General features: G+C 49.6%; 1 protein-coding gene across 4 annotated transcripts in view; it reads left to right on the plus strand.

Moving 5' to 3' along the window:
* The window catches only part of PSD2 (pleckstrin and Sec7 domain containing 2), a 148,228-nt gene that overhangs the window by 109,728 nt on the left and 26,150 nt on the right, over window positions 1–12,350 (plus strand). For 2 of the 4 annotated variants that reach the window (XM_073356046.1, XM_073356047.1), the window contains exons 8-9: window positions 5,773–5,862; window positions 7,941–7,984. In XM_073356046.1, the coding sequence (XP_073212147.1) occupies window positions 5,773–5,862; window positions 7,941–7,984 (134 nt within the window). Of the gene's footprint in view, window positions 1–5,771; window positions 5,863–7,940; window positions 7,985–12,350 lie in introns of all 4 variants that reach the window. The other 2 variants (XM_073356048.1, XM_073356045.1) reach the window with 1 other exon arrangement.

Raw genomic sequence — 12,350 nt, forward strand, 5'->3', positions numbered from 1 at the left:
TCATCCCCTACAATACGGACAGATGCAGTTACCGTAATTACACGTCCGAGCCTCACTGCCCTCTTTCATCTTTCTCTCCTTGGGTGCACCAGAACGCCATGCACACAACACAGGCTTTTTGCTGCTAGTGCTTTTGCTGAGGGAGGCAGCAGGGTCCAATGCAGAGGTCTGAGTCCTAGTCCCAGCTTGCCCATCACCTTTCCATGGGACCTCCAGCAAGTCACTTCCCAGTTCTGTGCCTCAGTTTCCCCACCTATAAAATGGGGATGGAGACCCTGACCTGCTGTAGTGTCATGCTTTCAGAGCTACTGCTGAAAAGAGCTATAGAGGCCAGATCCTCAGCTGGAGTAAATCAGCATCACTCCACTGCTTTCCCTGAGCATTTTGGGAAAGGCCAAGAGAGCCATTTTATCCCATCCCTTCTAACTCAACATCAGCATTGATCCAAATCTGCCATGTCTGCAGCTGCTCTACGAGTTGCTGTGAAGAAGAAATGACACGTTACAGATGGTGCAATGCCAGCTAGAACAGAGGGCCACTGGGTACCAACCACAGGGCAAACTGCTCAAACCCAGGGCACAAACCCTAAGTTGGCCATGAGTTCTAAACTTAGATTTCACCATGCAGCTGCACATCAGGCCCCTTAAAAGCCTGACCAAGGAGTCATAGACAGTCATCCCCTTGGGTTCTCTGGTCTGTCTCGCCGCTCTGGTGAGCTTATCTCTGTGATCAATGGCCCCTTACACCAAGAATCACAGCAATATTCAGGTTATTCCTGATCCGAAAGGACCAATCACTGACCCCAGGTCCATTGTGCTTTAGGTCTCATACCAAAGACAAAGCATGTAGCCAGTATTATAGTAAACTAATGAAGATTTATTAACTAGGAAAGGGAAATTAGTTATTTACAAGGTTCAAGCAATCAAACAAACACACAAATGAGTTACAGTCTAAGGTTTTAAAGGTAATAGAGGCTTCTGTCATCAGCAAGCTCCATTTAACCTTTAGGGCTAACCCAGGCTAGGCAGCTGGGGATCTCTTGCTCATGCCTAGAAACACTTAGACTCCCTCCCCCCCGCCCCCCACACACCCCTGAGTCCAAGCACCAGAGAGATCCTTAGTTCCTTTGGTTTGGGGTTTTTTATCCCCCTCCTGCCATGGACTCTGAGCTGCAATCTCAGCTGATGGGAGAAATCCACTTGCAGGACTCATCTTCATGGGAAGGAGAGTAGAAAACAATCAGAGTCTTTGGTCCTTTTGTTGATGGTTTCTCAGTTCAGATGTAGGGAGTTTCCAATTGTAAGATCCAACCCGAGCCCATCTGGTATTGAGGGGGTCTCCTCTTTCGGGGAAGGGAGCTAATAATTTCTGTAGAAGAGCAACTCTTCACACTAATTAAATTCTCTCTCCCGCCTGGCGATTCAGACAGTCAGAGAAGCTCACAATATAGCCACTCAAACATTACATTACCCTATGGAATGCAGACATTACAAGTGAGATTAATGCAGGCAGCAGCTCACGAGCATTCAATAGAGTCCAAACACTTGCTTATGATTCTGATACCTATTCTACCACTATTAACCACAGAGTTGGTTGTGAGCCACACAGATTCCAGCTGTGCATCTTAGTGTCCATTGGAGACATGGGGACCTTGGCATGAGCTGGCATCTGATCTGCCAGCATCACAACCACGTAGTGCCACTTGGTAGCCAATGTTCCCTCTAATTTTTGACAGGCCGTGTGTGCAAAAAATGTCTTCTGTGCAAATTTTTGTGCTTCTGTGCAAATTTTTGTGCGTGCGGTGTTTCACCGTGTGCACAGGGTTTAGGATCTGTGCGCACACACACGCGCACAGCTTAGAGGGAACAGTGTTGGTGGCTATGATTGGTCTGCAACGGGTTGTATTGTCACTTCCATAGTGACATCCTACTTTACACACTTTCCTGACAGCCATCCCATGCTAGGTTTCATGAGCATACCACTGTCATCCAGTAGTTACTGCCCCAGGCAGCATCTGTGAGCGCTGAGAAATCAATCTGGGTAAACTAAGCCACACCCCACTGTGAAGCCACAGAGAGAAGAGTTTTCAAAGGCCAGGAATGTAATAGGATGCTGTACTTTCCAGATGATGTGTTCGCCAATTTCAGGCATCACTTTAAAGCTCATCAAATGCGATCAGACCTCCCAGAGACAAGCGAGGAGGGCAGTGCTCTTAGAGAGCTGCAGTGTTTTCAGCTCCCTGCTGTGTCACAGTGCCTCATTTTCCTTCTGAGTCAGGAGCCTTTTGAATCTGGAGGCTGCACTGCACCTTTGCTTTTCCCCTCCTCATCTAAACCTCGGGGCTAACCCTCCTGCTCAGAGCTCTGTCACCTACTGGGCCACCTAATGAGGGCACCTAGCCAGCCTTCCATCAAGAGATAGTACCAGGTCTGTGGGAGAAGCAAAGAGGAGTCACTGATGCTTGACTGCATCAGATGCTGGAGACACGCATCAGGGAGGTAACTCTATATGAATGAGCTATAAACGAATACTCTATGAGTGAGCTACACAGAGACCTGATCTTTCACTTCTCATCCCGTGTCCAGGAGCATGTAGCATTGGGTAAAAGTTCATTCTCCTAGGGGAACATAGCAGTAATCACTGCCCAGATTCCTTCTGCCATTGGCCAGTGCCTGAGGCTTCATAGAAAGGCAAGTTGACCTTGTGCATGTGGCTAGTCAGCTGCTCAGGGAAATATCTCTTTCAAAGCTCTGCAGGCAACCCTTTATGCAATGAGAACCCTATTCAGCAAGGTACATAAGAAAGTGCTTAACTGTAAGCATGTGAAAGCTCATATTGAATGGAACTACTCCATGCATCACGTTAAGCAGTGTGCGTAAGTACCTCGCTGAATCAGGTTTCGTGGCACAAGAATGTCTCCTTTGGTCTCATTTTGAATGATGTTTTTTTCTAGTGTAGCTGCAGCTGATTGGTGCATCCATGTTCACTATCTGATACCCTTTGGAGTGGTTTCCATGAGAGCATTCAGCCCCTGAAGATGCTGCGGGCAACAACATGTATTTACTTCTTGCGAATGTGGTACAACTTCTATGAAGTAGTGATGGGTTCCAGCTGCAAGACTCTTCCACAGTTAATGGTCTTTGGGGTCTGGGTGGTTTTCTAAAGCCCATTCTAAACACAGGGGATGTGTGTGTCAATCAAACCTGGCTTTGGATGTCAGGCACCTCCACAGCTTTGGGGTTCGGATTCAGGATTCTGGTTGTGACTTATCTCTAAAGGAAACAAACCACAAGTGGTGTCCACATCCACCTGGCTTCGACTCAGGGACCCTAAAGAGGCAGGGATCTCACACTGCCGTGAGCAAGCACTACTCAGCGGCAGGAGAACCCACTGACACCAGGGATAATGCTGGCCCATTACACTAGAGAGATTTAATGAGCCTGTCCATACTAGTTAATGTTGATGGGAGCCTGGCCTAGGGGACAGAGCAGTGGTATGTGTTCTTCCCTTTGCCTAGCTCAGAGAATGGCTGCTGACCCCAGCGCTGCTCCCTACCGGAGCCGGGCTATGGGGCGTTTGTGCGTATAAGCAGGAACAGATGGAAACTCCACTAGCTGATTCAAGGATACTTGGTACCACCCGCAGTGGGCAGAGATATTCGTCCCCTCTCTGGGTGAGAATATTCCACACCTCAGGATCACCAGCACCAGGTCCCTCTCTTGGAGGTCCATTATGCCTCTCCCCCAAGCTCCATCCACACAATTCTGTTAAGGTGGTGGCTTGCAGCACTGCCATACCCTGGCTAGCAAGTGGGCATGAGTCCCACTGCCCTCTATGGGAGAGAAACAGCACTGCTTGGCTTTGCATTCTAGCTCCTAGGCTGCCCAGAGTTAACTTATTAGCAGGGACGTGGCCAAGACTTTATAATATGTGTGTCTATAGTTAGGCTTCTAAATAAGATCCCTAAGTTTCAATATTAGCTCAGACTTCAATAGGGGCTGCTGGGTGGTCGGCTGGCTGGAAAAATTGGGCCCTATTAAGTTCCATGAATATGTACTGAAGGGCCTGAATGTAGGCCCCCACCTTTGCAAAGATGGGCTTGTCCTTTTGGAAGAGTGAGTTGTGTTTCTGCGGCTGCTGGGGAGTTCTGCGTAGCCACGGTGTCGACTGCAAAGCCCTAGGAGGCTGCAGATTTGTTACAGCGCTTTATTGCTCTCCCCCCTGACCTCCCCTGCGTGTTGACTAAGCCAAACCCTGCTAGTGATAGTATGCATAATTGGGAATATCAGACAGAGTCATTCAAATGTGGCACCAGCAACCAGAGCCACTCAGAGAGAAACATGTCCTCAATTCAAACACGGCTAATGGGGCAGCAGCGGGCAAAGCTAGCCGTGTTAATCTCAAAGCCTGCCCACATGGTGTTAGCTAGTGATATGGGACAAAGCAACATCAGAGCTGCAAACAACCAGTGCTGCAGAGCGGTGAAGGCTGTGCACAGCGATAAATCTGCCAGGGAGTCAGCACATCCTAGTTGGCCTCCTCCTTTGCTTTTTGATGGGCTTTCACGCCAATTGAGGGTTCATTTCTAGTGCATGGGGAGCATTTCTAGGGTTGGGGGGAAGGTGCTTGTTTCATTTGTTTTTAGAGTTTCTTTTCCACCCTGTTGACCGCCAGAACCCACCTCACTTTGCACTGATTCACCCTGGTCACTGTAAGCAGGGTCCCACAGATCACACATAATGAGCCATCATTGCTGTCCTTCTGGATGACAGCCCCTGTGCTCTCCTCTTGCACCGTGGTGAATACAGCAGTTCTTCACCCCAGAGCCACCCCTCTCATTCCATCCCAGGGTGGGTGCTGGCTTTATCTACTTTGATAGTATAGCAAAGCCTTGTTAGGACTTCTGGTTTTAGGTATTAACTGAAAAACACCCCCAGTACAAAGCAAATGAAAGCAGTGTTTAACCAAGAAATACTGAAAAGACACCAAAACTGGGTACTTGTGTCTAAGGGCTTGTCTACACGGAACAGTAATGTGGACTAGGGGAGTGTGATTTCCAAAGCACACAAACATGTTGGTCATTAATTGGTCTGTGTTGATCCTGCTGGTGTGCACTAAAGGTTCCCTAGTGCACTTTAACATAGGACTGTTTGAAACGGTCTGATGTGAAAGCACCCTTGGGAACATTACAAACAGATCGCTCTTTACAGTACATACTATATATACTTTACAGTACTCACTACAGAGTATACCAAGAGAACCCCCCAGATTTTTGGACATCTACCTAAAAATTGCTAAAAATAACCCACCCATCCCTCCAGTCAGACACTTCACAGCCACTCTGTGCTACTTTGGCTCCAGGGAATCAAGCCCAGTGTTATTTGCTACAGTAGGAGCACCTGGGTTTGGGTTTTGGGACTCGGCTGTTGTGTCAGACTCTCAATCTGGATTTAGTAATGTGTGATTGCCAGAGGTAAGCCCATGTTAGAAGGCCGGCTCCAGATTTGGATTGGGAACACTGCCGAATTGGTGTGGGGAGAAGGGTAGATTTGAAAAATGTGGAGCCAGGTTCAGATTGCAAACATCAGATACCACAGTGATGAGCCTGACAGAAGAACCTCTATAGAAGAGAGGAGCCACAACATTCACGGGTGTTCAGCGTTAGGCTGTTTGATCAGGTCCCATTCTAATAGCCACAATCAGTTGCTCAAAGCAGTTTGATTAAACTGGGAGCTATCCAGGGGTTTAATGCTCTGTTTCTTTGCATTGCAGAATATTGGAAAGAAGATGTCATGCCAACAATTTATAGCAAACCTGGATGGCTTAAATGATGGGAAGGACTTTGCAAAGGATCTGCTGAAGGTAATGTGATATCAATGTTAGTGTTATTAGGGTGGCACCTAAAGGCACCATCTCCAAGGTGGGCCCATTGTGCTAGGTGCTGTACATTCACATAATGAAAAACAGTCTCTGCCCTGAAAAGCTAACCATTTGAATAGCCCATTGGTAGGAGGGGAACCAAACAGAAAGGCCAAGTGTCTCATACAAAGCAAAGCCAGGAATAGAACCTGGTTAGCTCGATTCCTCGCCTCAAGCCCTTGCCGCTGAGTTAATTCTGGCGGTCCCGACTGTCAGAGTACAAACGTACCTTCCGTTTTCATTCCAGGGTAGTGTTGAAGCTTTGCAGCAGTCTTGGCTAAACTAAGAAAGCACAAGAAGCTTGTGATAACTTGGCATGTCAGAATAGGTCCGTTTTCCTGGGACCATCTTTTGTTTGTACTCTGTGATTTCTCGCTATCCTCGTAGTGTACCAAAGTGTAGCTGTCTGCCTCACTAGATACGTGGCCCACAGCGCCACTGCATCTGAACACAGAGCAATGCACCCAAAATAATGTGGGGCTTCAGTTTCCCTTATTACATTCCCTGCCAGTGAGTCCAACCCTGTATTCGGAGCTCCTTGTAGGTTCTGCCCAGGGAAGAGAGCCAGGAATTCCTTAGGTCTCACCCAGCCACTGGCACAGCTCTGCCTTAACACTACTTTGGCCTTTACAAGTGCTAGCTAGTCCTGTCTCCCAGCTCCTCAGTGAGGCTGTTACACATCACTGCCCCGTTTCACAGATGGGGAGCATGGAGCACAGAGAGACTTACCAGGAGTAGAATGCAGATCCCCTGGTTTTCAGGCACTAGCCTGGTGACTACCCCTGCAGTAGGGAATTGCAGACAAATCTCCCACCCATGGCTAAGCTAGTCGTGATAGCAATGGGAATTCTGGTCTAAAATCCCCTACTGCAGACACTGACGTCCCCTCTGACGTCTCATCTATGGTAGTATCTTTCAAACCTGTAAGTCCCAATAGGTGCAGCTGTACCAGTGGGAACTGCAGTGTAGCCATGGCTCAGATGGGCTCTGTCATCTCACCCTAGAGGTGGGGACTCCCCTCTTAGACCTGGGTCGTTCCAAATGCCCACCCCTCACCTTGGGCGGGGAGCCTTCCAACAGCCTCTGAGAAGGCAGGAGTTCATGCAGGAATCACTCCAGTTCACAGATGTAGCCCAGTGCTTTATGAACAAAAGTCACAGCTTGGGACACAGGGCCCCAAGGCAGGGCTGGCCTTCCCGGCTCTGCTGCTGACAGGTGCAGCAGGGAATTCACAATTACCAGGAGTCTATCCCTGCCTGGAGAATCCTTGACACCTCCCTTCCAAATGCCAGCACCCCAGTCGTGCTCTCGCCCTTTGGGGGAGGCAGGGAGGCATTAAACTCCTTCAGCCCCTATGGGGGCAATGACTCCCCGTAACATGCCCATGATCTGAGCCTGGAGTCCAATGAAAGCTGCTCCCTCTGAGCAATACTGCAGTTACCCCTTGCCGACACCAGCGTCACTACATAACTGCAAGAAAGGCACCGCCAGAATGGTCATAGGCGCCGACTCCGTGCGTGCTCCGGCGCTCAAGTACCCACGGGAAAAAATAGTGAGTGCTCAGCATCCGCCAGCCCCACAGCCACTGATCAGCGGTTTGGCAGCTGGCGGGAGGCATTCGGGGGGAGGTGCGAGATCAGTGAGCCACAGGTGGGAAGGGTGCCAGGTGGGAGGTGCTGGGGCGGGAAGAAGCCGAGGGAGGGTAGGACCTCGGGGCGGGAGGGGACAGAGCAGGGGCGGGAAGAGGTAGAGCGAGGGCGGGGCCTCAGGGGAAGGGGCGGGGCTTCGGGGTGGAGTGGGGGTGGAGCACCCACCCTGACAAGTCAAAGTCAGTGCCTGTGGAAACGGTGCCTGTGCCTCTGCTCCAAACAGCTCTCCTGTAACAGGGCAGAAACCAAGCATCGCTCTGAGAGCGCTCTGCAGCACAGGCCTTATACAGGGCCTTCGCCCGGGAGGCATCCACAAAGGGGACCCATTGCCCGGAGGCGCTGCCAAGAGCTAATGTTGTGCCCTTGTTTCAGACGCTGTATAACTCCATCAAAAATGAGAAGCTGGAGTGGGCCATGTAAGTATCCCTGTTCAGTGCCCTCTGACCCGAAAGGGCTCTTTCAAAGCTCTTGGATCATTAGCTCAAGAAGCTTCAGGAAAGTGCAGTATTAACATACGCAGGGACTGGTAATGCTCCAGAAAGGACGTGTGCTTCTGAACGGGTAAAATTCAACCCCATTTAGGGCCGGCGCAAGACAAAGGCAAAGGCAACAGGTAAGGCATAACATTGGCCCTCTGCATGAGGGAGATTTTACCCCTTTAGAGGCACATTGCCTTGCTGGAGTATCTGACGTAGCTGCATGTGGAGGGGTGACCATCACACCAAGAAAACAAGATCTGAGCTCCCCAGTACGATAAACATTCACTGCTCAGTTCAGAAGTTGGGCTTTGACCAGTCTTCCTGTCCCTGTTGGTGGGTGGGTTTATTTATGTATCACACATGTGCTGTCATTGCTGTCCTTCTGGATGACAGCCGCTGTGCTCTCCTCTTGCACCATGGTGAATACAGCAGTTCCTCACCCCAGAGCCACGCCTCTCACTCCATCCATCACTATGCAGAAGGCACCCATGAGCATCCCATGAGGGCCAGTGACATGTCTCAGAGCAATTAATACCATACTTACCCTGGTCAGCAATGTCATCCTTATCATCTCCAATAATAATAATAATAATAATTTTGCAACACCTTAACTCCAGCCGCAGTCCCTTTACCTGTTTTAAACTCCATCTGTTACAACATTAGGCCCCACTCCTGCAATGAGCTGCAGGCGGTTGGATCCCTGAGGCCCATTGACCTCAGGGAGGCTCCACGGAGGTGCATGGTTCTGCTCATGGGAGGCCCATTACAAATCTCGTCTCTTTTTCCAGACCTCCTGTCTCATCCTCTGCTAAGCACCATCTCATCCCCATCCCATTGCTCTTGGCCTTCTGACCCCTCCCATTCCTGATGGCTCTTGTATTGATGCAGTTGTAGCCTGATTTTTCAGAAGTCCTTAGCTTGTGCAGCTCCAGTGGGCTTTGATGGGTGTTGAGAGCCTGCGGCACCACTGCAAATCAGGCCATTAATGCCAGGCAGTGGAGGACGGTGTGTGCAGCGCTCACTCCCAGTGCAGTTGTCCTCAGGGATTAACTAGCAGAAACAAGCTCAGGGTGACGTCCCATCAAGAGCCACCATGGGGCCATGTGGAAAATGTGCACAGCTGCCGAAGCCAGAACTTCTCTACCTTCCACCAGGATTAATTACTGCTGCAACCCCCTGAGCACAATGTCATCCAGCCCATTACAATGCATACAGTCGTTTGATTATGGAAATTTACTGTACAAGCTACGCAAACAGTGTAATTGAAAAAAGGAAGAGAACCATATATTGCTCAGTAAGCCAAGCCTTGGTTGATTTCCCATTAGAAACTCGCACGCCTGTAGGGGATGTGGGTGTCAGGTAAAAAACAGCCAAGATAAAAACAGGGAAGATCCTTTGCGTATAGATATTAGCTGTCCAAGCTGGAGGTGGGGTGGAACAGCTGTGCTAGAAATACACTCTTCAGGCTGCACTGGCCTCTCCTTGAGACCTCATGTGTCGGTTGATGGGCCAGAATCAAGTGAGCCATGAAGTGGGTCTTGCCCTGACCTCACTCTGGTTGAACATCCTTTTTAAAAAACAAAACAAAACATGTGTGTTTAGGGCTCTTCTTACCCTAGCAGCAACCCCTTTATTTACCCACAGATCTGCTATGTTCTGGGCAGTCCACGCCCCCTCCCCCCCATGCACTTTGTCCTTTGGGAGAGACCTGCTTTCGTCCTGGCCCAGTCAGTTCCTGGTCTCTTTATAGGGCCAGTTGATTACCAACTGTGGTGGTCAGTGATGGATTAGCCACTGGGCCGATGTGGTCCAGCCACTGTGCCCAAGTGGATTAGCCACTGTGCCCAAGGGCCCTGACCAATTGGGGGCCCCCCGGAAAAATGGGCGCCACAATGCCCCAACCCTTCCACCCACCCAGCGGTCCTGCTGGGGAGCAGAGTCTGGGCACAAAATACTGGGTGGGAGGGGAGCAGGGCAAGCCCTCGCTCCCTGACCCTATTTCCCCAGCAGGAGCACCAGGAGGAACGGGCAGGACTACAGGCAGCAGGGGTAGGGAGGGGCCCCCACTTGCGCTGGCCCAGGGGCCCCACAACCCCCTAATCCACCTCTGGTGGTGGTGGTGTTTATGATGCGCCCACCTATGTATCAGGAACAGGATTGAGACCCACTAAGTCATTTCACAAAGGGGCCATCAGATGGTCACTACCAGCTGCAGCCAGATGCTCACAAGTGACTTGTGGCCGAGAGGTTCCATTTCCTAACACCAGCTGCACATGCCTTGCAGTTGCCTGGCTACACTGGAAAATGTTTCTCCGGTTTTATTTTTCCTGAAAAGCAATGGGGTGATGAGTAGAACTGAGTGAATAATGGATTTTTCAGTTCGTTGGCAATTTGAAAAAGTTGGGTGGGGGGAAGTCATTTTGCCGCAGGCAGAAAATATTTATTTAAAAAAATTTGGCGCATTGAAAAGTAATGGGGGAAACTGTTTTGGGTGAAACAAGACATTTTGTTTGGATTTTGACCATTTTTTAATATTTCTGAATTTTTCAAAAATAAAATACAAGTAAATTTTTACACAAAAGTCATTTCAAACCAGAAAAAGAATTTTTTCCTAAATGAACAATTCAGAGAAACCAAGATGAATTCACAAAATGTTGCAGTGCTGTCGAATCGTAGTCTTTCTCCCCAAAAAAAGTTTCATGAGAAAAATTTTGCCCTGCTCTGCTGATGAGACTGTTGGAAGTACATTAGGAAGGTCTTCTTCACACAACACACAGTCAGCCTGTGGAACTCATTTCCAGGGGATGCTGTGATGGCCAAAAGTATATCTGGAATTAAAAAGGAATTAGATAAATTCATGGCTATTAGCCAAGATGGTCAGGGAGGCAACCCCATGCTTGGGTCTTCCTAAACCTCTGACTACCAGTCCTAAACCTGGAACTGGATGGCAGGGGATGGATCACTTGATAATTGCCCTATTCTATTCACTCCCTCTGAAGTATCTGGCCTGGGCCATTGTCGGAAGACAGGACACTGGGCTAGATGGACCTTTGGTCTGACCCAGTATGGCCATTCTTATGTAGCTGGCCCTATCCCACTAAGTGTTCAATGATTATCAATGGAAATTATGCTCTGAACTCTATTGGGTGCTTTTGAAAATCCAATCCTAAATAAATGAGAGAGAGAGAGAGAGAGAGAGAGAGAGAGAGAGAGGGAGTGAGCGAGCAAAATCCCACCAGGTCAAAGCAACCTGATTGACTTCATTGCAGGCAATGGTCAGCAAAGCCAAAGTATTGCTGTAAATCAGCCACTAGAGGGAGCCCTCTAGCTCCAGTAAGGCTGCTCAAATGCACTGGCATCTGGCAGGAAATTTTATATAAGAGAGTTCAGAGAAAGTGCAGCTAGTTCAGCTGAAGACAGCGAAGCGATTATCGTGTTATTGCAAAACGCTGGATTACCATGCGCACAGCCTCTTTTGCACACAGTGAGTAGGGAGAACAGAGCCCCTGGCACCAGCCTTCCAAAGGCTGGGACAGTTCAGTTCCTGCCCGATTTAGCTGGTACTTCATAGATCTCTTCCTCCCACCCCTTCATCCCCCATTTCCATGCACTCTTTTCCTTCCTCCCTCTGTATCAGCCTGAGATCCTGGAGGAAGGGGAAGCAGATGCTGCCTGGCTGCAGGGCTCCTTGCTTTATTGCAGACAGGCTGGTTGCAACATGAGAGACCTCTAGCCTCCTTTGCACTAACACAAGTACTGCCTGGAGCAGGGAGCATAAGGTACCATCACACAGCCATAGTGCTGAGCACAGACACTCACATGGGCAACATAGACCCTCTGCGCCAGGCTACCTGCTGCATCCTCAGAGATACTGATGAGTCAGATACTACACCAGATCATTCCCCACCACTCCGGGCACCTGACCCCCTCTGCCCATGCCCTTAGCTAGATCCCTCTCCACAGTGCCTCACAAGAGTGTTACTGCAGTACACACTATCACATCCAAGTAGCTCCACCCAGCCCCTGGAAGGAGATCCATGAGGTCCAGGTGAGAAATGTAGTGGGCACAAGGGCCATGCCCCCACCCTGACCCAAAGCCCCAGTGCCCCCATGACACTCCTTGGTGCAATGACAATATGGCATTGGCCATTTGCTAGAGGAGCCAGTGGAGGGGGCAGATACTTCACTCGATGGTCACCTGTTCTGTTCATGCCCTCTGAAGCACCTGGCACTGGCCACTGTCGGCAGACAGGACACTGGGAGAGATGGACCTTTGGTCTGACCCAGTGTGGTCGTTCTTAGG

Source organism: Lepidochelys kempii, chromosome 8, assembly GCF_965140265.1.
Source record: "Lepidochelys kempii isolate rLepKem1 chromosome 8, rLepKem1.hap2, whole genome shotgun sequence".
Lineage (NCBI taxonomy): Eukaryota > Metazoa > Chordata > Testudines > Cheloniidae > Lepidochelys > Lepidochelys kempii.